We start from the raw sequence: 26,669 nt of genomic DNA on the forward strand, positions 1-26,669 counted from the left end.
TTATATCGATGTATAGAATGAGGAATGGAATTGATTTAATCGTAGCAGCCCTATTCTGTGGTAAGGCATGGAGCCCCCTCCTCACTTCACTTAAGCTGTAGTGACCTATTATTTATGGGTGATTTAACACTGGTGTGCATCTTCTTTCTCAACCAAAAGAAAATGTGAACAGTTGCCATAACTGACTTCTCTGGTGCCTGTGCTACTGTTTCAGTAAGATATGAATATTTCAAACTATAGAACAACCCCCCTCAGCACAAGCGTTGTGTGTTTGCAGAGAATTACAGCCCCTTTCCAGAATGGTTTCCATAGACATAAATCCACTGGTTTTATAAAGTCCTGCATACATGAATTGACCCATATTTTAGATACAAGTACAAATTGAAAATTAGTAAAACAAACAAAGGTAGTTTGGTTTAATGCTGTTTATTTATAGATACATTAAGTATAAGTTGCTTCATAAACAAAAAAATAGGAGGTTTTATTACACAATAAACGCCTGGTAAACATCACAAACCCTGCACTAAAGCAACCCTGTTTTAATCTGTAGGACCCTGTGCAGTTAAACTGCAGCCCAGTTACAACCCCATAGTCCTTATACCCCCAAAAATCACATGCACTGGATACCAAGCTTGTAACTGCATTGGAACAGATGTGGGCTGCTGAAATGTGTTACTCTATAATGTGCTCTAAGCTTGTAACTGCATTAGAACAGGTGTGGGCTGTTGAAATATGTTACTCCGTGTGTAACGTGCTCTTCAGAGTTATCCAATCTGTTGAAGTGTTAGAGATGATCCAAACTGCAGGATACACTGGTTCTGTGAATGTCGTGTTAAACGTGTGCAGGTGTACCCGGCTGTCACTTGCATTGTAAAATGACAGCGTCCCTGCATCATAATTCAAATGCACTTCAACTCTGACAGGTTGAGTAATACACTGAAGCGGAGTGCTGCTGCGCATTGTGTAGGCTTTAAGCATGTTGGAATACCATTCCAAACTCCAGGATGCTTCGTTATATCCTAGCGCGGGATTTGAAGTGCCGTTAATACTCTTGTAACAGACCCCCACACCCCACTCGCATTTCCCCATTTCCACCTCCCAGCGATGCTCTCCTGACGAGAAGCCCTGAGAACACCGAACTTGGCTAAATCTACCTTTAAACCGCTCTGCATGGTTCGGGTACGGCTGATGTACATCAGTGTAACGCGCTGTCTTCAGATCATCGGAGAGAATCAGGTTGGGATGAACTGTATTGGGATCGAATGTAAGCGGCTGCGATGGGTTAATCAATGCCTGCAGATCTCTCTGTATTCTTGCCATTTCTGCTTGGATCGCTGTCGTTTTCTTCTCAAGACTATCGCAGACTTGCATTTTGTTTAAACACTTTGCAGTTGGTTCCGTTAAAGGCTCTTTTATTGCTTCTGTTAATTTTGAATCGATTGCCAGGAGCTTCTGAATGAACAGAAACTCATCCCTTTCAGCCCAGACAGAGTCAGATTGGAGCTGTGTGTGCTTCAGAAGATTCTGCTGCTCTGTGACTCTGCGGATGCTCTGCTGCAGACTCTCCACAACGGGGCGCTGTTCCGCTTCAATCGTTTCAATCACGTGTGCTTTGTAATTGGCAACAAGTTCAGCAAGGCGGTCTAACAGCTCCACGGCTTTCTGTTTCATTTCAGCGTTTTCAGCTTTAGCTGCAGTTTCATCCTCCTTTCCCTTCTGCAGGAGGCTCTCAGACAGATTCAGTTTCGCTGTTATTTCTTTCAGCTGCGATTCTAGTACTACTCTCAGTTCAGCATGCGCAGTTTTGAAACTTTTTACGTCATGATTCTTGTGATTACCTTCAATGCAGCAGGAGACACAGATGCAAGACCGGTCTTCAACACAGTAATACTCCAGGGGTTTGTCGTGCAGTGAGCATTTCCTTGCACTGAGGTCTGCTGTGGGGTCCACTAGAGAATGGCTTTGAAAAGTCTTCTTTTCCCCGTGTCGTTTTAGATGCAGAGCACACAGTGAGATTTCACACTTGAGGCATGTTTTCACTGCAGGCAGTGCGTCCTCTAAGCACATATCACAGAGCACTTGATAAGCTGAGGTGCACTCGCTTGCTTTGAACCCCTCCACGATGTTGCAAAGCTTGAAGTTTCTCTGCAGCGCAGCTTTCCCTTTGTGTTCGCTCCGGCATTCGGGGCAGGTGTGCTGTCCTTTCTCGGCTTCTCTTTCAATCACTTCCCCGATACAAGAAGCACAGAAGTTGTGACCACAGGGCAGCACGACCGGATCAGAAAAGACTTGCAAACAGATCGGACAAGTGAGTTCTTCTTGGAACAGCTTTTCCGGTTTAGTCGTGGCCATTGCGCTGCTCCCTCTCTGTGTGCTCCGGACTGACTCCAGCTTCCGTGTGTGAAACTGAAAAAGCTAGGTGTGGTAAAAGCAAGTAAAGTACGGTGTGCAAAACAGGACAACATGTCGTTATGTGTTCTAAAACGCACCACTGCATCATTCTTAATAAACGCTTTTTTCTTCCTTTTTAAAAAAGCACTTTCTGTATTCTTAAGCTGTTGTGTATGTATGTGTACTGTATGTATGTACTGGTAGGCAGTGGGATTCGTACCACAAATAAGCACACATCTGCTTATAAACTAGGTAACTCATGATGACCTATTTAAATAATATTTTACATGCAAGAAACTTTTCTAAACTGTTATTAAATATTGTAAACAAAAACAAGCCTATAGCTGATTATTTAATATAAAAACTTAATACATTTTTGAACAAACATTATTTAAATAAGCTGTGACCTTTGTGAATACGACCCATAAAACAATAAACAATACGACTCCACACTGGGCATTGTCAGGCTAAGGACTGTGCACAGTAGTTACCATCCTAAAAAACTTCTGTATGTTCTCTGCTTCAGCCCTTACTGCACAAATATATATAGATATTTTAATCTACCACGTTTCCTGGGCAGCAAAGGATATATGTATACATATGAACATAGGAAAGTTTACAAAACGAGAGGAGGCCGTTTGGCCCATCTTGCCCGTTTGGTTGTTAGTAGCTTATTGATCCCAGAATCTCATCAAGCAGCTTCTTGAAGGATCCCAGGGTGTCAGCTTCAATGACATTATTGGGGAGTTGGTTCCAGACTCCCACAATTCTCTGTGTAAAAAAAGTGCCTCCTATTTTCTGTTATGAATGCCCCTTTATCTAATCTCCATTTGTGAACCCTAGTCCTTGTTTCTTTTTTCAGGTCCAAAAAGTCCCCAGGATCGACATTGGCAATACCTTTTAGAATTCTGAATGCTTGAATCAAATCGCCGCATAGTCTTCTTTGTTCAAGACTGAATAAATTCAATTATTTTAGCCTGTCTGCATACGACATGCCTTTTAAACCCGGGATAATTCTGGTTGCACTTCTTCGCACTCTTTCTAGAGCAGCAATATCCTTTTTGTAACGAGGTGACCAGAACTGAACACAATATTCTAGATGAGGTCTTACTAATGTATAGTAAAGTTTTAACATTACTTCCATTTATTTAAATTCAACACTTTTCACAATATATCCGAGCATCTTGTTGGCCTTTTTTTATAGCTTCCCCACATTGTTTAGATGAAGACATTTCTGAGTCAACATAAACTCCTAGGTCTTTTTCATAGATTCTTTCTTCAATTTCGGTATCTCTCATATGATATTTATAATGCACATTTTTATTGCATGTGTGTAGTACCTTACACTTTTCTCTATTAAATGTAATTTGCCATGTGTCTGCCCAGTTCTGAATGCTGTCTAGATCATTTTGAATGACCTTTGCTGCTGCAACAGTGTTTGCCACTCCTCCTATTTTTGTGTCGTCTGCCATATATATGTGTGTGTGTGTGTGTGTGTGTGTGTACATTTGTGTACAAATAATTAAGACAGACGCACAGTAGATGAAGTAAGAAAACATTGAAAACACGATTTTTTTATTTTTTATTTTAGTATCTACTTTTTCTTACGTGATATATTTAAAATCTAATCCCAAAAGTAAAGTTTTAAAGCAAAACATCAAGATGACAAATATGCATCATATATACAATATCTTCTACTTATACAAAATACGTTTCCTTTGATAGAAATAGGAAATCCAAAACACTACCATCAAAATATCTGAACATGTACCACATGATGCAAATTCTTTTATCAGTTATTACCCTTAAGACTGATGCCTTAAATGCAGTCTATTACAGTAAAATCTGCATTTGCCTGCTTGAGTGGGATGAATTCTGTTAGTCAAAGAACCATTTATCTGAGGGAGTTGTTCAAAGATGAACTGCATAGAGATACCCAAGATGATGGGCTGCAGGAAATAACCCTAAATGAGGGATACACTGGCTCTGTGAATGTTGTGTTAATAGTATGCAGGTGGACCCGTCTGCCACTTACACTGTGAAACGACAGCGTTCCTGCATCATAATTCAAATGCACTTCAACAGTGATAGGTTGAGAGTTAAGAAGAAGAGTACATTTTCCCATATCAGAGGCACTAAGCTTTTTATTGCTCCACAGAAGACACCAAGAGAATCTATTACTTTCCAGTGCACTACCTAAACCTGTCTTACAAATACTCCTGTAACAGACTCCCAAAGTCCACTCACACTCCACAGTAGTTTCCACTTCCCAACGATGTTCTCCTGACGAGTAGCCCTGGAAACACAGAACTTGTTGGAAACTGGAAAACCTCTCCGGGTGGTTCGGGTACGGCTGTTTCACAGAAGAGTATCTCGCTGTCTTGAGATCAGCGGAGAGAATCAGGTTGGGGTGAACTGTATTTGGATCAAAGGTTAGCTCTGGGGGGATTATCAATGCTTGCAGACCTTTCTGTATTCTTGCAGTATCTGCTTGAAACTCAGTGTTTTTCTTCTCCAGATAATCAAAGACTTTCTTTCTGTTTAAACACTTTGCAGTTGGTTCCCTTAAAGGCTCCTTTATTGCTTCTGTTAATTTGGAATCGATTGCCAGGAGCTTCTGAATGAACAAAAACTCATCCCTTTCAGCCCAGACAGAGTCAGCTTGGAGCTGTGTGTGCTTCAGAAGACTCTGCTGCTCTGTGACTCTGCGGATGCTCTGCTGCAGACTCTCCACAACGGGGCGCTGTTCCGCTTCAATCGTTTCAATCACGTGTGCTTTGTAATTGGCAACAAGTTCAGCAAGGCGGTCTAACAGCTCCACGGCTTTCTGTTTCATTTCAGCGTTTTCAGCTTTAACTGCAGTTTCATCCTCCTTTCCCTTCTGCAGGAGGCGCTCAGACAGATTCAGTTTCGCTGTTATTTCTTTCAGCTGAAACTCCATGGTTGTCCTGAATTCATCATGAGCTGTTTGTAAATGTTTTGCATTGTGATTCTTGTGATTACCTTCAAAAGCACATAAAATACAAATACAAGACCGGTCCTCGACGCAGTAATACTCCAGGGGTTTGTCGTGCAGTGAGCATTTCCTTGCACTGAGGTCTGCTGTGGGGTCCACTAGAGAATGGCTTTGAGAAGTCTTCTTTTCCCCGTGTCGTTTTAGATGCAGAGCACACAGTGAGATTTCACACTTGAGGCATGTTTTCACTGCAGGCAGTGCGTTCTCTAAGCACATATCACAGAGCACTTGATAAGCTGAGGTGCACTCGCTTGCTTTGAACCCCTCCACGATGTTGCAAAGCTTGACGTTTCTCTGCAGCGCAGCTTTCCCTTTGTGTTCGCTCCGGCATTCGGGGCAGGTGTGCTGTCCTTTCTCGGCTTCTCTTTCAATCACCTCCCCGATACAAGAAGCACAGAAGCTGTGACCACAGGGCAGCACGACCGGATCAGAAAAGACTTGCATACAGATCAGACAAGTCAGTTCTTCTTGGAACAGCTTTTCCGGTTTAGACAGGGACATTCTGTATCTTTTTACTGAAGAGTGCGAATGTAAAAGTAAATCAAAAAAGAACTCCTCGCAGTGTGTGGCTATAATCATGTTGGTTTAACAGAATGCTATTGGGGGCAAAGTACACATTTGACATAGATAAGAATTGGTATATCAAAGTCCATAGCTTTTTTACAATCTGACGGTACAGCTGTAACATTAAGGTTTATATAGGTATTACTCTGCAGTATTGTTGAGAGTGCTGAGTACAATTCAAAATACACTTAGACTGCAAAACAATTGATTTATGACCAGCACTGATACATAATGTAATAACACCAGGCCCCCATAGACAAACCACGTCATTAATGGCTAGGTTAACCATTAATAGTAAAGGGTTATGCTTACTTTTGTCATTAGTCTATCTTCCTCCATTGTTGTTCAGATTGAATAGTATATTTGTGTTCCCTGCATATCTAGCTAACAGCATTGCAAGTGTAGCATGTTTTGCTGCTGTACCCTCCTGCTTTCTTCACTCAATTGAAGTGTTTTATTTGGTTTGCATCTTACATCCACGCAGTGTCTCCTGTTCCAGACGCTCTGCGTCTCCAGACCTGGCAGGTAACACATGGAGACATGCACTGCAGATCTCCAGTTCTGTTCACACACCCAGGTCAATGAGAGTGTGGAGCCAGCTTTTCATTTATACTGTTTATTCCAGTGAATCAATAAGCAATCAGCAATCAGCCAGGCACAGTTATTAACCCGACAGTTAATAGTGTTTTCGTTGGATATTAGTGGCTGACGTTAGTTAACTGCCATTGCAGTCCACTGCCTATCTGTATTTAAATTGCTCCTCATTCACATTGCTGACTTACGATATCCGTGCCTGTTGTATTTTCAAGAAGCATTATAACATTAGCAAAACAAAAAAAAAGAGAAAATCTGCAAAGAGACGTTGCACAAAGGTTTTATAAAATTCCCACTTATTTATTCATTCAGCTGTCTCAAATATCTGTTTGATAGAGTGGACCAGGTTGTACGGCAACAGGGAGAGGAAACCCAGTGAAAGAGGAAGAGACTGTGGCACAAATTCAGTAACTTGCACAGGTGAGCCTGAAGAGACTGCAGTGTTAAAGACGCTGGATGGAAACCAGAAGATTTGCATTGCTCCTGTGCGTTTGCATGTTTGAGCCCATCCGCTGGAATGAGAGCAGCAGACACAGGCAAGTGTCAGACATCTACCCCCGTGAACCTATTAAACATTTCACACGGCCTGTCTGAGGGCTGGAGTCTACTTCATTCCATCCCACTGTCTCATAGGCCACCTTATTTTAGGAACCTGTTTTCTTGCTAAAGTGCATTTAAGTGTTCAGCAACCGGAATGTAATTAAATATTGATGGTGTGTGTTTTTTTGTGTTCTCAGCTTTGAAGCTGGAAGTGGCATGAGGCTGGCATCCCTATGGTAGAGACCCGTGGAAGTTAATGTTGAAACTTTTACTCTTACAATGGCCACTTGTTGTTCTATTTTTCTTCTGTTCTGTTTTTGTCATTATCATCTTTCCTATTCTCTGCAAAATGGCAACTTACAGGAGACGGGAATCAACAGCATAAAATTCCCGACTTAAAAAAAAGAAACAGAGTCCCTCCTGTCAATTCCTATTTTCTACAGGGATATTATTAGTCTTGACACATTAGCACGATTCCAGCTCTCCCATCACTTGGTATCCTCCACAGCATTATGTAAAATCTGCTTTCCTCCTCTAGAGCAGCCTCATCCCCCCCCCGCCCCTCCCACAGTGAGTGTCCAGTTGGTACAGTCTAAATTGCTATAAGCAGTGCTGCTCAGTACTGAGAGCCACAGACAGGTTGCTTGTGTGTAAGTCAGTATCACAGACCAGTGACTGATTCTCCCGGGTCCCCGTGTCCTGGCTGTCAGAAGATGCACAGCTCTAGAGGGGACTCCTGCTGCTGATAGAGGACAGGCTACCAGCCACCTGAAACCACTGTGTGTGTGAGAGAGAGGGAGAGAGAGAGAGAGAGAGAGAGAGAGAGAGAGAGTGTGTTCGCAGAAAAGACAAACTGTGGAGCCATGTCCTCCTCTGGATCTAACAGCCACAACAAGAGACTGCCCTGTGAGTACTTTTAGATTTAGAAAAATCACACTTGCTGCTACTGTTTACTAGCAAACACATTTTAAAAGTTATTTTACTGATCTTCTGGAATTTTAAACCAAACTTACTAACCTAAGCATATACAATAGTTGTTTTTCTAGGTGGGGGTTTTAGGGGTTAGGGAAAATGTAATTTTTAAGTTAAAGTAAATGAGTATGAGTTTTTGTCCAGTTTATGAAATAATCATCAGTTGGTGTGTTATGGGCCAGTTACTATGATTCAGCATTGAAGAGCCACTACATCTGCTATGGTACATGACCTATGTATAAAACATGATTTAAGTACTGTGTTCAAGCTGTAAACCCCACATTCTTTAATGATCTGATCCACCTGCTTAAATGTTTTTCACGTCCTCTGAAATGCTGTTTGGGAACGGTATACTTTGAATCATGATGCAGAAGATGGTCTCTTTTCCAAGAAATACCAGAGTTTTTACCAATGACTCATAGCTGTGTTAGACTTGGAGCATATGTGACAGTTCGGCTCTTGGTGATTTGGCTGGCTTGTTACAGCAGGGTGGGTGCAGCTTATTGCATTGACAATCTGTTTCATATGCACTATAGATATTGTTACATTTAATCATTTTATACTGGCACTGTATTTTAGCAAAGGGGCTAGACCTGAAAAGGGTTGCCAGTAGCATAGTACAGTATCTCGATGAGCAAAAAACATGTATCTGAAGTTTTAGCAGAGGTGGTGTTAAGCCTTGAATTGCATTCTAAGAGATCTGCTTTTTGTCTCTATGCAATCTGGTGGATATCTGCCACTACTACACCTACAGAAGGGTAGACATGATTCTTGTGGTGTGATATTGTTTCAAACACTTATATCTAAAAAGGGAGTGTTTCAACTGTGGCATACTTTCTTGCATAATCTCTTTTGATGAATCTCTTATATATCTGGTTTTGTTTCCCTGTCTTCCTTAAACATGATTTTAAATAATTACCGAGCTCTGGAATATATCTACTTTTTTTTAAGGTTCAAGTATGTCACGCTCAGTCACCCGTGTGTTTGGTTTTCCTCTGCAAAAGCCCACACACCAGTACCTGAGTCCACACATGAGCTAACCCACACACCAGTACCTGAGTCCACACATGAGCTAACCCACACACCAGTACCTGAGTCCACACATGAGCTAACCCACACACCAGTACCTGAGTCCACACATGAGCTAACCCACACACCAGTACCTGAGTCCACACATGAGCTAACCCACACACCAGTACCTGAGTCCACACATGAGCTAACCCACACACCAGTACCTGAGTCCACACATGAGCTAACCCACACACCAGTGCCTGCGTCCACACATGAGCTAACCCACACACCAGTACCTGAGTCCACACATGAGCTAACCCACACACCAGTACCTGCGTCCACACATGAGCTAACCCACACACCAGTACCTGAGTCCACACATGTGTTGACTTGCACTTGTAATTAACTGAACCAGGGCTTTAGGGTCAACTACTTTCTCTTGGTTTTATTAAAGACCACAAGCAGCTGTCTATAGTGACCACTGAAGCATCCATATATATATATAGATAGATATTTTTCCCTTAGTTACAAGTGGAACCTGTCTATAAAGAATCATTTGAGTAAGTCCCTCGGGGCAGTCACATGACTCCAGCGAGGGACGAGTAACAACAGGACAGCTGCAGTGTCTTATGTAAGCTGGGTGGTCACATGGATTTCACAGAGCAGTTCTGCTAAACAGAGCTGCCGCTGATCACAGCTAAAAGCTGCAGATCCCCAGGCATAGGCACGCTGTAACTGCGGGAGAGCCTGCGGGAGAGGGCTGCTTCTATACAATGAATATAGTTTCATCAATTCAACAATGACTGACTCAAACGCAAATATCATTAGATAACGGATAATATAATATTTACACCACAGCCGTGCATAACTTATATACCCTCGCAATGGTGTAAACCGACAGATTCAAGTGGAGTTGCCAGGATAATGGGTCAAGATTTATTGAATGATTTTAAGTTTAAAGGAATTGTAAAAACCTATTTTAAAATAGTTATTGTTTAATGAGACAAGCCATCACTATAGAAACTGTGGAATGAAGTATACAGCAAGGGATTACAAAGCAAACACTTGAAAGGTTGCTTTTAGGTTTGTGTCTCATACTTTGTAATTGTACTTCCAATCTGATAGGGCTGCTGAACTGTAATATTGTAATCCAAGGAGGCTGCTATAAATAAGTAAATAAACCCGTCCGAGGATAACACACTGAACGTTCGTATATATTAAAATCAACATTAGCCAAAGAGGATTTCTGGGTATATTTCACGTCTCGGTTTTTAAAAAGTAATTGGAGAGCTTGCTGCAAATGGAAGAGCCAGGGTGGGAATGGAAATATCCAGACATGGAGCTGAATCAAATTCAGATGAGTTAACTCAGTCAGTTTCGCTGGTAATACTCCACAGAGGAAGGAATGAACAGAGATTCTGTATAGAGAGTGGAAACTTGACTGGGGTTTCACTGCACCTGCACATAACACAGCTATATTTCCATTGGATAAGACACACGCACATGCACACGCACACACATTAATGCTAATACACCTATACTGCAAACTGTTTCTTTATGTAAGTCATGGCATGGTACTGTAAAATACAGACGTCTCCAGTGTGCTCTGGTGAAGCACAGTGCTTTCACACAAGAAGTCTGCCTATTACAGCACAAATGTACAGCCTGCAGGTGAAATGTAATGCTTAAAAAATGTCACGAAAGTAATAATAAAATAATAAAAAAAAGACCCTACTGTATATGCAAATTGACATTTGTACACACCTATAGGATGTTGCTAGGCAATGAGCTAGCTCCCTTTGTGAAATAACCCTCAGGCTACCTATAGTGCTATGTAGAGTTCAATAGGTATTTCCTCAGCTTTAAATGGGATACATTGCCAGTTAAGGATGTGCAGCAAGAACACACACACGCTCAGTTAAGAATGTGTGTGTGTGTGTGAATGTGTTTCCATTTGAACCTCACAGCACAGCACAGCACAGCACCGCACCGCACAGCACCGCACAGCACAGCTCAGGAGTAGTAACTGTCCAGAGCTTTGTCTCATTGTACCGGTGATCTGTGAAGGTGTGTGGCTATAGTGAAGCTGTAATCTGCTTTGTTTTAATGAAATGTTTATAGTGTGGTATGGAGAAGTGAAAGGTTTTAAAGGATTTGGAGTAAAAGATTTAAACAGCGTTTGATTCTGTGCCAGAGAGTAAAGACTCACTGTGGGAGAATGACAGGATGGAAATACATTATGACCCCCTCCCCTCCCCAGCGCTTTGAGTTATGGGGACTGCATAGATAGACTGAAGAGATATCAGCGCAGCCTAAAGGAAATTATTTAGCCATAGGCTGTATCTGGTACTTAAAAGCTTTGTTTTTTGCATGTGAATTTAAAGTGGAAGGGGCCCCCAATACTGACAAAGAGGTCATTCCCAAATCTAGATGCCTCTGATGGCTGTACTAAATGAACGATTAATGAGAGGTAATTAGAATCTAGGCAGCTCTGCGTCACTGGCTGAGGGTTAGTCTAAAAGGGGGAGTTAGGTCCACAAAGGGCCATTGTTGAGAATCTTACAACTGGCTAACAACTCTGTCATTATAGGAGAAGCTGTTGCAGTGCCCAGCTCAGCTCAGTTATTAAACCGAAGCATTAATAATTCAAAATTTCTAATTTCTGGAGCAGTTCCCAGCTGGGAGCCAAGCCATTCCCAGAGCTATAAAAAAAAAAAAGAAAGGCAGGAAATGAACGGTTTCTATATTGTTGAGACTGACACTGGTTATTCTATAGGGGTCTTCAGAGATTGAGCAGTCAAGTATCTACATCCTAAACAGACAAGGTTGACCAAAACTTTAATGTCACAGTACCACTGTACCCAACAACAGGCTCAAAGAAAGAGTGTAACAGTGTGTACCTGGAACACCTCACCAGTTGCCCTGGAGAAAAGTAGTATTATTTAATACCAACAGTAACGTTCCATACCAAGCTTTAATGCTCTTGTAAAGTTGTGTGTGTGCTCTTGTAAAGCAGTGGTCAGAGTACTGTAGGTTAAGAGATTGAAACCCTGCATGCTCTGAAAGGTATTGTGTTACAGGATAGTATCCACTGTCAGATACAGAGATATAAATTAAAATATTGGGTTTGTATTAATTCATGTCAAGGGTGTATATTTACTGCTTTGTTCTGTTTGTTAGTGATTCCCATGTTGATATTTTGGCCGAACTACAGTAACTGCTATAGCTGTTAAGTTTCATCCTGTTAGACAATCTCAAGTAATACTTGTTGTAGGCTTAGAATTTCTATACTGTTTAATAAACTTGGTGGCACTGCTAATTCTTTGACTGTGATGACTGGCTTTTGTAGAATAGCCATATTAACTTAGCAGACTTAGAGGGCGGGAGAGTGGAAGGCAATTATAAACTCAGCACCCACCTTATTTGTCTTGTATGTTTTCTGAATGAAGAGTTCTTGGAATGTTAACTCAGATGTCACTTTTGCTCATGCAGTGGTGTGTTGGGATGTGTCCTCATATGTTGGGATTGAGTTGAAGTGAACTGCTCCATGAAATAGGGAGATACCTCATATAGCGTTGCTGTATTTTGTGATTGAATCTGCACTTTAGCTCTACCAAGCAGTGTTGCAGCAGTCTCTGCCGGAAGTACACAGAAAGTGCATGAACTGCAGCCCGGCCAGCTCACCTTGACCTCTATGAAGGTCAGCAGGGATGAATCATTGTCATGCTGTGATGACAGCGGCTGCAGCCACCCACTTCACTGCACTGTCAGGAGGCAAAGTGAAGACTCCCAGACCCCACAGTCATACAGAGCAGTGAGTCAGTAGTGCCTGAGCTGGGTATATATTCAAACTCCCAGTCCTCAACACTAACCATTCCTGTTTGTAATATCTGAATACTTTATAAACACAGATTTATAGCTGATGTGAATTCTATTAATAGGCAGTATCTAGTTCACGGGGTTACATATGAGCAAATTAACCGTGGAGTTTAGCATGTTACTGTGCTGTCTTTAGACTGTCATAAACATAATTATAATTAGCTTATGCTGGAGATTACTATTTAGTTTACCTCTGAAGCCGTTATAAGGTCAGTGGAGTCTTAATTGAAAGTGTCTAGTCTAGCTTCAGGCACACTGATGTCATACAACTGGCTGGTGAAAGATGAACACTTCTTAAAGACTGTATTTCACAATATGGGATATTTCTCCCTTCACCTCACATTCACAAGACCTAAAGGAATTTAATTTAATGAATGGCTTATCTGCAGCTATGGACACAAGCTTTGAATCACTGACAGTTTTAGGATTGAGACATAATAAAAAAACAAACAAACAAACAAACAAACAAAAAAAACTATATGAACATAATTTAAATATTTTATTTAACATCATGTAATCAAAGACACTACAAAATGATATCGCAAAAGTCAGCCGGGAGCCATAATAGTAGTACAGAATTTTAGAATTTGAAATGTCACATTTTTCCATTGTTGTCAGTTTTTCGTTAAGTATATGGAAAACTGCAAAGCGGTGTGTAATATGTTAATGTAACATTATTCAGCAGGTTTCATTCCACTTTATGAAGCAAGATGAGTTCATTCTATAGGGTGATGCAAAACTTTTGGCCACAGCTGTACATAGCAGAAGAGTTAAGGTGAACTGTAGTTAGATTAATGTTACTGTACACAAAGTGCTGTTTAAATATACACAAATCTCCAGCAAGTACTGGGACACCACATTTGCAAACAGGTCTGGTTTGTTTTATGATCACATGGCTTATCCCAAAAGACAGACCAACCCTGTACTGATTAAACATTTCTGACAGGGTACATTGTTCACTGATGACCAGCATTATTTGTTTCAGAGAAGCCACACAGCGATTTATAAGCATGTGCTACATGTTGCAGGTATTTTTTCTGTATATACTGGATCCCTCTGGAGCTGATATCCTGCCCAGCTTATTCATATAGCTGTCACCAAAGCCAGGACTTTATTTTGAAGCCGAATGAATGGATTCACAGCGTGCTTCCTGTGCACAAACTATCCCCATTGCTGTTTAAACCTCTGGCTTTGTGTCTCTGAGAAAAGTATCCTGTACTTTCCCAGTGATGCAGAGAGTTTGTGGTTTTCTGTTCTGGAAAGCAGAAGAGGGCTCTTAGATCCTTTTTGGACTCATGCCCTGGTCCCTTAGCTGTTTCCATTGTGGGATCCTTTATAATGTATGGCTTTGTACTGCTAATCCACCCAAGGTTAAACTTCTTAATTGCTGTGGCTTCCAGTGAAAAGCAGGCAGGCTGGCTTTTACAACCAATTCCTATTCTTTTTTCCTTCTTCATCATCTAACAGTGTGAACTGATATAGGCTCCAATTTACTGTGCCTGGAAATTCGCTTTTGAGAGAAATAGTTAAGGGTGGACCAAGGGTGGCATTCATCCCTTCATCGATATTCTGACCAGATGGTAAGAGCTCATTTAGTGAAATGGTCAATGCTTGAGGATGTAGAGGCGCTGCCAACACATACAGTGCAAATGGTTTTCCAGGACTTGGGTTATAGACTACATTGTCCTGCCTGCCTCTCAGATGGAGTGCTGTGGGAATGCCAACCTCACAGGAGAAGATCCTTGGAGAAGGTAGACTAGGAGTTATTGGGGTAGTGCTTGGAGAAGGAAGACTAGGAGTTGTTGGGGTAGAGAGCTGATGCTAAAGTGTCATATTTTAGTGTCGACAGGGAGGTACTTTTCCTGAGTGGAGGCGTCTGGATTTTGTATTTTACATAAGCCTTCGAATTCACCATCGTCAGCGCCTTCCTGAAAGCTCAGTGTCATTCCAGGAGTTTGATATAATTGGAAAGAGCTGATTTATTGCAAACCAGACAGCCAGTCCTCGCATTTTTCGCTGGCCTCGCACATCTCCCCCTGTGGAGGCTTTCTGAGAGCGCTTTAAGCTACTCTGACAGGGCCTCCTCTCACTGCTTTAAACAGAAAAGTCAGGGGCTTAGAGAAAAACTTCCCATGAAGGTATAATTTGTAAGGAACTTGAAATGAACTGTACAGAGTACGTTCTGATTTAGCTTGCTTTTTAAACACAATTTGTTTGGCTCACTAACAGATGCAAGTTAGAATTGCAATAGCTCATGCTAGTAGGAGCTCGCTGGTAAAATATTAAATTAATAAGTAGTTGTGGGTGTATCCAAAATAAAAGAATACAAATAGAGGAGGAAGGCAGCGGGTAGTGAAAAAAATGGGAGTTTTCTGGAAAAATCCAAATGTATCAAAAGTATGCAAAATGTACTCCCCCCCCCTCCCCCTTATAAATAACAAGGTTTCTCTCTGGCTGTTTAATGCATGTGTATGGCAAGGCTATGCAGCTTTATCTCGATGGAATGTTTCACCCCCTTAGCAACACACCCCAGACAACACAGTAACGTAACGGGAATATGTCAGAGCAGCCCGAGATAAAGTAGTGTTGTACAGGATACTGTAATTGCTTTTATCACTGCAATTCAATGACATTTTTGAGGTGGTGTGCAATGAATGATGACCCTGTAGATCGTTGGTTGGATGCCACGTTTCTGGAAATTACTTCAGTAAAGATAACTAATACCTTTTTTTTTTTCCTAACCCCAACCTTCACCCTGCAATTGTTTTCTGTCGCCAAAATGCAATGAGATGTACATGTATCATATTGTCATATAACCACTGTGTGTGTATATATATATATATATGTATATATATACTGTATATACACACACACACAGTAGTGTAGCCTGTTTGTTTTGCCCCAGTTTATTACTCATTCTGATGCTGTCTTTTGTTCAGTTGAGATGAAGCCCAGAGACCCCCACAAGTGAGCGATGTGCCCTGATGGTCTTCATCATCCATCAGCTGATACTGTACCTTGAGATAAATGACGACCCATTAGATTCCATTAACGACCCCTGGGTCACACAGCATTCCAGAACAGGGAATTTCATTTCAGTTATTTTCTTTCATCTGTAACGATCACTCTTTTTTTCTTTTTATATATTTTTTTTTATTGGTTCATTCGGAGCATATTCTGGTCTGTGAATACTGATGATGACATTAAAAAGCAGTGAAGAGATTTCATATTTTGGTCCTGGTTAAAACACATTCAAACTGCTGAACCCATCTAATAGAAAAAGTTTGCATTAAGAAGTACCCTTTGAAGAGAAGACAACCAAAGATTAGTCACTTTATCTCTAAATGATCATGTTTCAATATCCTGTCCAAATGTCTATTCCTAATTTCTATCCTGAGCTGCCTGTTACAAGTACAGCCGCTTGTTTTAAGAGAGAGAGAGAGAGAGAGAGAGAGAGAGAGAGAGAGAGAGAGAGAGAGAGAGAGAGAGAGAGAGAGAGAGAGAGAGAGAGAGAGAGAGAGAGAGAGAGAGAGAGAGAGAGAATACACTGGTAATTACACTACCTGTAGTTTATGTAGCTGTGCTTAAGTATTTTTCCCACCATGCACTTCCACTAGTTTAACAGCATTTGGTTTTCATAAGGGATTTGTTTCCACAAATAAATGCAATAAAGACATACTCGTCTTTGTATAAAAGGAAACTGTTCTGTGTATGGTGATAATACAGGGCTGAATCTTACTCAAGGCCAATAAAACCTCCCAAGGAGCTTCCCATGATGGTAACAGACAAACCCTAAGTCTTGTGATAGTCAGAGGAAAGTGAACCTGATTCTGATGATGACTGAGGCTGAGCTGCTCTAGCTTGGATTACCCTTTCAACGCTTACCACAGAACCAGTGGTGATAAAAAAAAAAAAGGCTAACCTATTTAGGGATGTCAGCATTTATTAAAGTTTAGACTCAGAAGAAACCAACCAGAGAAGCTAAGAGTGCTTTAATGAATAGCTATTAATAGTTTGAGTTTATGCTTACTGACCCCCCCCCCCGTTCTCATTCGCTCTGCATGCCAGCTGAGTTTGATGGGAAAAAAGCCCTAATTTGGCTATTCACTGCACACAGAGACATTCCATGATCCAAAACACCACAGAAGGAAGGCAAGTGAAGGGTTTCAGTGTGGATTTCTGATGACATCATTCTTTCTTTTTTTTTTTTTTATGTTCGGAGACAAGCGGTCCTTCACAGTTTATTTAATTCCTGCCGGCTGTCTATTTTGGGTGCTATCTGGTGCAGTGGGTTAATGGTTTTGCTTTGAATGCAGGCAGGCTGTGTTCAGATCCAGCTCAGGTACCAAGTAAAATCTCTTCTCGTGGTCTCAGCTTGGTCCTCATTGGACGGAAGCCCACTTCACAAAATCAACACACACTTTGGCTTAACTGGCAGTCTACTTGGGAGAAGCACATGGCTGAATAGCAAGGACGATTGTTCACGTCCGTGAGATTTGAAAGGAAGCGTTAAAAGGCTGCATTCATGCAGTATTAGCATGCCATATACCATAGGTCTCCTACACAGTCTGCATTGATCACCCCTATTTTTTCTAGCCAATTTGAACGTCACTACCCACATATTGATCAGAAGATACACCAATCAAATGTAAGCTAATCCTCTTTTCACCAGCTAAACCTAAGCAACGGATGTTATCACCCTAATAAAGCCTTGAGCCAAGGGCCCAGAAGTGGGGTTCCCAGAGCATGATGAGACAGACTAGCCCCATGCTTGTAATCATACAGATACAATGAGAAAATGGATCTGACGGGTTCCCTTTTTAGATTGAACTATAGCAAGCTTTTTATAGATACACATTCTGCCAAAAGCCACCACTTGTTATCACTGAATGGTTTTGAAAGGAAGGTTTTCCTTATATAGAACTACAGTACATGCAGGCCCCTGTTATTTAATGCTGTTTTCTCTTCATTAAAAATCAATGGCCATATTGTAAAACACCAGGCACATTAGCCAGAAGACATCGCAGGAGATTAAAGTGAGCAGGCTCGCATTAGTTACCTGATCTTCTCAAACTAGGTGATTACTTTTCACAATCCTGTCTTCCACTGTTAGCCTGGCCCCTAAAATCCAGCCAAAGTGCGATCGAACAGTGCTGTGGCTGCCGGTAAACTATCTGGAGCAGAGGCACTGCTCATTGATCCACATAAGAAAGCCTTTAATTAATGCAGCGGACTAGCCGACTCTGAGTGGCAGTCACTGAGCAGTCAGCGCCCAGGCTCTCTGTGGGAGTTCACCGTTGTTCTGCAAGCTATTGTGTTGTGGATATCTAATTGATCTCTGCAAGGTCTGCTGACACTGAATCAGCTCAAAGTAAACCCCTTGAACACTTAATTACTGGATGTGGCTGGCAAGAGGCTGGCAAGACTGTGTTAGTACTGTTGCCAGAGCCCCTTGCTGCAGTGCTTGTGACTGTGGCAATTTGTTTGCGTAGCTCAGCAATAGGCGATGAGTTGGGTGCAGCAGCGTGTTTAAGTATGTATGATAAAAAATAAAGAAAACATGAAAGACATTGTGCTGACTGAAAGAACAATCACAAATCCTGGTGCAGTACCTGCACTATTAAAGACCTCCTTTAAGTGGTGAATCTGTTATATTTAATTTATGCAGCTGTTTAATTTGAAATGGGTAATTTTAAAACAGGCTAGCGTTGCACAATGAAAGCTCTTTACCTCAATTGCTTTTAAATCATTGAAAGAGATCTGTTTCTTATTCCTGGTAGGGGGGGGGGTCTCTCTGGTAAACAGCACATACTGAGTAACTCTGTAAGTATGATAACTAAACCTCAATCCTGACAGCCTGTAATGTGTGGGGTTGTGTCAGGCTGCAGCGGCAGTTCCCACAGTAAATACCAGCTGCTGCTTATGAACCTTGTAAAGAAATGACACTGGCAGCTGAATGCATCTCTCCTGGCATCTGTGTGTGGCTTCAGGAATGTATGGTTTCTACACTTGTTGAGGATACCCATAAGGTTGTTATTGCCCTCCTTCCAGATTTTGATAATACCATTTTGTACTGTACTGCAGGGCAGCTATGCTTGGATCGTTTCTGCCATGCAGTGAAAGACGAACTCCTCTAGTTCTGCCAGTTCCATTTCTTGTTGCTGCTGTTCCCATTCCTGAAATAAACAGATAGAGGAGGGCAGATATTAGTCCAGCACTACGCTGGTCAGGTTCTCAATCAGATGTGCTAAGCAGTACATACTGGAGTTTGGTAGACCTGTAGTGCATTTAGTCAGAAATGAGGTCTGTGCAGGGAAAAGGGAGATAGCTTTTGGAAATCTACAATACAATACAGTTCACATTTCTATAGCACCTTTCATCACAAAGCGCTTCACTGTATACTTCATGCACAGTGTTGTTTGTTGTCCTCTTTACCCCACCAATCCATAGGAATATCCTGTTCCTATCCATTCCCCTTCGTCCACCCCTCTCCTGTCTCCAAGTGGGATTTCCACATTGATTTTTCTTTCATTGCTTGCTCTGAGCTGCAGGCACTGACAGCAATGCTCTGATAGCACCAATCAGGAAATCAAGGACTAACGGCTGTTAGTATCGACCCAGCGCTGTGTGTATAATGGAGAGGCTATGGCCATTAACTCATCAGGTCAGACTTCAAGGCGAACGGGGTACAGGTGTTTGTGGTGGGGAGGGTTTCAATAAACATCCACCATGAATGCGTTAGAGCACTTAGAGATTCAAACTCCCCACTATTGTGGATAGGTAACCATAGGGGATAGGGTTAGATACTGTCTGATCTTTCCACATATATTTGTATTTGTAAAAAATGTTTTTCACATGTGATTCAGCTAAATTTATCATATGAATTCAAGCTTAGTTGTGTACTGTAATTGCAGAATATTTAAAAGAAGGGTTGATACTGTGGAAAACTAAACAACAGCATCCTTCACTTAGATCACTGCTAGTGTTTTACCACGTGACATTTCCTATCAACTATCTTATTGTTTTTTTAGATTTTTATAATGCATGTTTTCGTGTGTGTTTGTGTGTGTGTCTGATTTAAATGTTCTTCAATGTTTTCCTAAATAGGTTATAATGGTTCCTGTTTACAATCACCCTGATGGGAGTTTGCATAGCAAACAGCGACACCTGGTGGCCGAACGCTGTAGTTGCACCAAAAATCTAGTTTTCCACATACCCAAACTAGAATATTGAAGTCTTTCCATATTGAAGCTTTTCTCTATTGCCTTTTCTTGATTGTTTTGGCCGAATGAAGGCAAGGCTATTAGGAGTTAAGCGCGGATAGACTGGAAGTCGCTTGGGGACCCAGGAGGCAGAAAGCAGCTCCAGTGATTCATGTAACTGTCAGGATAATCCACTCGGCTGCAAGCTGCTGATTCAGAGAAGCAGCGGGTGGTTCCAATTTCAACAGAAAGGCTTTGACGTGTGATAGTGAGGCAGGGGGTTATCGTTAATGACCAGCAGGCAACGAGCAGCTTAAAATAACCATTTAACATTAACTCCCATCTTCTTCCAGCTGTTCATTTGGATTTGATGTATCTGGCTGTAATATGTATTGTTTGTAATGTAATAATACATACTTTTAATTAAGGATTAACTATACAGCCCCTGTGATTGATAAGCATGCTGGTTCAGAACCGGACCTCCTGGGTTATTGAAATGACAAGGATAGTGTGTATTCAACGCCTGTAATAGGATTGCAATGCTCACTGAAGCTAATTATGTTAACCCTGTAAAGGGCCAGGAAAAATAACATTCAGCCAAGCAGTCTGCAGTAAACTGGACAGTGAGGGGGATTAATATATGCCACCTGTGACCTTGTGTAATGCATCATTTAAACAAACACTGAGCACGTCAGTGTAACCCAATAGCGGAAAAACTGTATTTGCCATTTGTCGAACATTTACCTAACAGTAACTTTTAATTGTACTTCATAGTTTGTGTACAATGCTTTCTATAAAGCAAATATCTGTGGGGGTTTCAGTTCTGACCGTGGGGTCTTTTGACCCCACAACCCCACAATAAAAGTACCCTTTGTTTTTAACACCTAATAATATGCCCTGTATGCCTGTCCCTGGATATTGAAGTGGCTCTCTGTTCCTCACGCTGGGATCTTGTGATTGTTTCCTCAGCTGAGACGGAGCATGCTCAGAGGGTCCTGGAGCTGGACCACGCGCAGCAGCTGAAGCTCCGGGAGAGGCAGCGGTTCTTCGAGGAGGTTTTCCAGCACGATGTTGACGTCTACCTCTCTGCGGCCCACCTCCAGGTCGAGCACAAGAGACGTCAGTATTGCGAATTTTGAATTTTTGAATTTGAAAACTGGCAAACTGTACATTTGATCCAAATCCAGACCTACAGCATAATGTTTTTTCCTGTGGCACGCTTTCAAAACGTACTATGGCTATTCACAGTGTCATCTTATAAATACAATTTAATCTTAAATGCAACTAACACACAAGAAAGAATAGATGGTTTTACTGGCAGAAAATCCCATAGTGCATTCTACCCTTTAATATCAATACCATACTTGTATATACTTTATAAAACAACTTTTGACACTCGCCACTACAACTGCACCACAAATCCTGCTAATCTCTAGTTATATATTCTACACAAAAGTTAAATAAAGCCACGGCTTATTCAAACTAAACTGCCATTGATGTCTAGGCCAACATTACCCTTGCACAGTTGGGGATTTGAAATTTTAACGCTTAGAATGTAATGTTCTGTATTTCTTTTTGGCTTCAGCGCCCATCGGTAGCATCTCTTCCATGGAGGTGAATGTGGACATGCTGGAACAGATGGATCTCCTGGATATCTCTGACCAAGAGGCTTTTGATGTCTTCCTCAATTCCGGGGCGGAGGAGGGCAGCATTGCCACAGCGCTGGCAGGTAAAACAAAGAAACAATGTTCAAAATCAATCTGCCATTGCTTGCCTCGACTGTGTGCGTCTGCTAATGCAAATAGGACACCCCCATGAAACCAGATGGTATGTCTCAGTGCCCTTAATACTGTGTAGTAACAAGTGTAAATTATCCTTATCAGGATAAAATGATAAAAATAATCTTAGCTCATCTTGAATTCCATCTGGAGGTTTCTATTTTTAAAATTAGAATTCTAGTCTATTAAAGTTAGCTGTTTCTGCTGCTATAAGTCTGATTTTTTTAAAAGCCACTGCAACATTTGCTGTCATTTTATTGTGACAGTACCTTTGATAAAAGTTTACCACTGTAGCTCTGCAGTTTACCATGCTTTCACATACTATGCCTTTACCACTCTTTACAACAGGGTATAGCGCAGTACATTTGTATAAGGGTATATATATATATATATATATATATATATATATATATATATATATATATATATATATATATATATATATATATATATATATACTATAACTAATTGAAGATTGGGACAGGTATATTTTAAATCTGTTTTTATAACACATTAAAATTGCTTGATTGATTTCAGAAAAAGGGGGCATTTTCACTCAATTGAAAAACAGGTCCTGAATCTGACTTACTACTCAAACTGAGCTTAACGCTAAACCAAAGCTGAATACATTCGGCATTTGTTTTATAAGAAGTTTCACATTCAATTAAAAATAATAAAGGATTACAGAAATGTTCTGGATTCTGTGTTTTTCTGCCAGACGACAGTGACGTGTACCAAGACGAGATAACGCTGCAGGTACCCAGAGAAGCCAAATCTCGCACGTCCTCCACATCCTCCACCTCCACAGACCCCTACAGCCTGGACACCAGCGAAGAGGGGGCGGAGACCCCTGTCGTCCAATCAGACGATGAGGACGTGCAAGCCGACACAGAACTACTGAGAGCCCCGCCCCTCCCCAAGGAGGAAGATGAGGATCAGCCAGACCATGCCTCCTAGCAGCACTGCCACTGTCTTACTGAGTTACTGCACAGCCAAACCTGCTTAGAACCATTACAGCTAGTCACAGACAAGTGGTCTTTAAACACTGGAGATGTATATACACAGTGCATCAGAGCAGGCATTGTAAACAGGTCTCTTCTGGTGGTCTTTGATACCGGTTTGACTGTACTAGGTGTAGCTTTTCTAAACTCGTAACTTTTATGAAAAAACAGACAGCATTTTTTTTTAAAAGCACTCATTATGCTTTATGTTTTACCAATTTAATTTTTTTCTTCACTTTCCATGACTTTTTAATTTGCAGAATCTCTTTGAAAACGTTCCTTTTCTACGTTAAATTGCAAACAGGCACCTCGATTTTGTAACAGCCCCCAAAAATAAATAAAACCTGTCTGTCATCACTGTTTTATAACTAGAACTATTCTATAAACAGTGCTTGCCAGGTTCAATTTATATTTAAAAATGGAAAACTGCCGTTACCTTATTAAGACAGTCCTTTTTTTTTTTAATAAGGAAGAAGAATTGCAGTTTAGAAGTGTAAAATGCAGAGTTATGGATATGAATAATCTCCAGCTACACTTTATACATGGGATACATGGTGGGTGGCTGGATTGGAAGAGTATATAGAGGTTATGTACAGACACACAGTATAAACTGTCAGAGATGCCAAGACTTCCTAACACATAGACAGGGTGACCATATGGCTCCGTGCTCACCGCGACAGTTCATTGTTGTTGTCTTTTAATTTACATCACAATGAATTCTGGTACATTGCATCTGTTTCACGCACCTTTTACAGTAAGACTTACAGGACTAAGGGGAAAAATAACTAGCACCCAAGATGCAGTTTTTTTTTTATTTACCTTTACCTTCAAACACATTATAAATGAGTAATCAAATGGAAAATGCATCCACATTTTTGGATTTCCCCATTTTTTTCCAGCAAAAAAATGAAATGAATTGGACCCTGGGTTTACAAAACTGTCCCATACTGTACTTTGCTGATATAGAAATGATTGATCCCTTTGCTCTCTGGTGAGAGAACCTGACTTTTGGAGACAAAAGCATTCTGTGAAAAGATGCCACGGCCGCTGTCCTCTGTGTAGTAGTACAACTGGACAGTAGGTGGCAGTGGTGGTTAATCTTAAAATCACACACACAATGCAGAGTGTGTACAGTAAATGCAGCAGGCAGTGTTGTACTGCAGCTTCTGCAGGTAACCCCAGGATTGAGAGTCTAGAATTAAAGTAACAGAGTGATTAAGTGGGGCTTGACCTGACACTACAACAGTAAAACAGAATGAACTGCAGCGCGCCACAACAGTAACAGAACTGAAGCTACACTCTGTGCTTTAACTGCAAATTCCATTCACTACAGTTACAGTGTAACTTGTCACAAACTGTATTATAACTGCAAATCAATATACAAATCACTTGCAGAGCTCTAACACAATGAACAGTGCAATTAAAACTACCCTCTTCAGCAGTGCAATTAAAACCACAGTTTATCCACCCTCTTCTCCACCACCACTTGTCCCATTTCTATTGTACGTTCACAGCAGTAAACTCATGCAAACTGGCTTTTGTATTGATCAATATGACTGAATTTACAATTATCCCATTGCTACCGCCATCAGCAGCCCTCCAAACAGCATGCTGCGTCTCAATGTTACTGCAAAGCATGGTTTTAAGGAAATTAGGCACAAGAGAAAGGGATCATTTTGGAAGGTAGAGGGCTCTGGACACTAATGCCATATATAGATGAATGGGTTATGCTTGGGAGAGGTCTCCATTCTGTCTTCTGGTGGAGGCAGAATGGACTAAACCAAACCAGACCCATGGCCATGCAACAAGCTCCTCCCATCAGCTTTTCACATTGAGAGGCTCAGTGGCACCCCTGCTGTAGAACCAGTACTGTACAAACACCTCTGGATTGTATTCCTCCTGTCAAAAGTGCACAATAAAAACACAAGATTAATCAAACTGGGTTGACTTGCAAGTGCATCTGTGGCCAAAGGTTCAAGTCAGGGGGACCAAATCAAATATATCCAGTCCCAAGGTTATGTAGTTGACCTTCAAATACTTGAATGACATCCAGGTATTAACGATGCAAGCTACAAGCTTTGATTTTCGCCATATTTTGGGAACCATTAACAATACATACTCCATAGGTCTGTGACGGTTTAGATTATATAAAAAAGACTCTCCGATGTTACATTTAGACCCTGATTAGTACTAGTCATGGACTACCTTAACATAAGGTAACATTAGGTAGCCGAAGATTAGTGTTAATCTGGGTCTGTGAAATCATGAGTCAGTGTTAATTGATTCAATTTATTGATTTATTGAATCTGGCATTTCAGAACTTGAACTCAACGTTTTTATTTTGCAAAATATTTTAGGGAGGCTTTACTACAGTTCTAGAACATGTAAGACTTATGAGTCTGTGTGATGAATCGATTGTTCTCTTTCGCTAGTTTAATTGTGTGTGAAAAATCTGAATCTTGAGAAGTCTGTTTAGTTGATTTAGTTGCCACTGTATAGATGGACTTATATAATGTTTCTGACTCACCAAGCTATTGTTGCCATAAATATATGTTGATGTAGATCGAGATTAATGACAACTGCCATCCAATTATCCTTTTTCCAGCACTGCTCATCAAGATACTCGTTACACCCCTCTAATGTTAAGTTTTGAATGTACTTGTAATCAGAATTTTAAATAACACACAGTGGCTTGAAAATCTTCTCGTCGAAATGTTTCTCTACATGTAATGACGTTTCTCAATGGTAATGACTCATGTATTGTGACTGAGAGTGTATGTTTGTTTAATAACAAGGCGTCACTGATTCCTGTTTCTGGGCCCTGATATAAATGTATCAGTCTTAGCATGGTGTTGACTATTATTATTATTATTTGTTTATTTAGCAGACGCCTTTATCCAAGGCGACTTACAGAGACTAGGGTGTGTGAACTATGCATCAGCTGCAGAGTCACTTACAATTACGTCTCACCCGAAAGACAGAGCACAAGGAGGTTAAGTGACTTGCTGAGGGCCACACAATGAGTCAGTGGTTGAGGTGGGATTTGAACCAGGGACCTCCTGGCTACAAGCCCTTTTCTTTACCCACTGAACCACACAGCCTGACTATATCGGCTCTCGCTGTCACAATTAAGAGCAGGTTACCTAATAAGACAGCTTGTATATTTATAATTAATATTAAAAAGGTTGACATAGTCCTTTTGTAGTAATTGCAGCCTGCGAGTTGTTAAGTGACTTAGGCTATGCACACACACAGGCTAAATGCAGTTGTGAGTTCACCATTTGCTCTTAATACGGTTTGTATACACACACAGTTCGGTTACAAAGGGCAGCGACAACCGCACTAGTTAATCCTTTTCAGAGCAAATATCGAGTGCGGTTATTAATTCAGTTTGGTTAGTTAATGCGCACAAACTGTGTGTGTGTATTACAACCGCACAACACAACCGCAGTTGGTGCTCAGTGGATTCCTGCGCAACTAATGATGTAATTGTTTATCAGACATTTCCATGTGATCGCTACAGTGCGACCGCAACTCGTTTTTCTACCGATACCGAACGTCTCATCTGTGTGTTTTGGCACTCCAGGAAATAAATAATAATAAATAATAATAAATAATAATAATAAATGACAAAGACCCATATACGACTCCTTAGACATGCGTACATTTTTAATCCAGTCATTTGGAAACCACTCAAGTCGGTCCCACCAGCCTTCTGATC

At 41.0% G+C, this 26,669-nt stretch overlaps 3 protein-coding genes across 3 annotated transcripts; 1 reads left to right on the forward strand and 2 right to left on the reverse strand.

The window, feature by feature from the left end:
• Positions 1–257: 257 nt before the first annotated feature.
• On the reverse strand, positions 258–2,495 carry LOC117434063 (E3 ubiquitin/ISG15 ligase TRIM25-like). Its single transcript, XM_034056607.3, has one exon. The coding sequence runs from the start codon at positions 2,350–2,352 to the stop codon at positions 736–738; it is 1,617 nt and encodes a 538-aa protein (XP_033912498.3). The 5' UTR covers positions 2,353–2,495; the 3' UTR covers positions 258–735.
• Positions 2,496–4,048: 1,553 nt separating this feature from the next.
• On the reverse strand, positions 4,049–5,960 carry LOC131702166 (E3 ubiquitin-protein ligase TRIM39-like). Its single transcript, XM_059004385.1, has one exon. It carries the CDS (start codon positions 5,906–5,908, stop codon positions 4,286–4,288), a length of 1,623 nt encoding a protein of 540 aa, XP_058860368.1. The 5' UTR covers positions 5,909–5,960; the 3' UTR covers positions 4,049–4,285.
• A 1,763-nt stretch (positions 5,961–7,723) lies between these two features.
• LOC117426809 (dysbindin-like) lies at positions 7,724–25,792 on the forward strand. Its single transcript, XM_059003562.1, has 4 exons — positions 7,724–8,011; positions 21,139–21,288; positions 21,755–21,898; positions 22,666–25,792. The coding sequence occupies exons 1-4, from the start codon at positions 7,969–7,971 to the stop codon at positions 22,902–22,904; spliced, it is 576 nt and encodes a 191-aa protein (XP_058859545.1). The 5' UTR covers positions 7,724–7,968; the 3' UTR covers positions 22,905–25,792.
• Positions 25,793–26,669: the final 877 nt, after the last annotated feature.

Source organism: Acipenser ruthenus, chromosome 29, assembly GCF_902713425.1.
Source record: "Acipenser ruthenus chromosome 29, fAciRut3.2 maternal haplotype, whole genome shotgun sequence".
NCBI lineage: Eukaryota > Metazoa > Chordata > Actinopteri > Acipenseriformes > Acipenseridae > Acipenser > Acipenser ruthenus.

Coding starts and splice junctions, on each gene's coding strand:
- LOC117426809 (XM_059003562.1), top strand. CDS start 7,969: ATGTCCTCCTCTGGATCTAACAGCCACAACAAGAGACTGCCCT. Junction 21,289..21,754: donor CCAGGTCGAGCACAAGAGAC/GTCAGTATTGCG, acceptor TTTTGGCTTCAG/CGCCCATCGGTAGCATCTCT. Junction 21,899..22,665: donor CATTGCCACAGCGCTGGCAG/GTAAAACAAAGA, acceptor TTTTTCTGCCAG/ACGACAGTGACGTGTACCAA.
- LOC131702166 (XM_059004385.1), bottom strand. CDS start 5,908: ATGTCCCTGTCTAAACCGGAAAAGCTGTTCCAAGAAGAACTGACTTGT.
- LOC117434063 (XM_034056607.3), bottom strand. CDS start 2,352: ATGGCCACGACTAAACCGGAAAAGCTGTTCCAAGAAGAACTCACTTGT.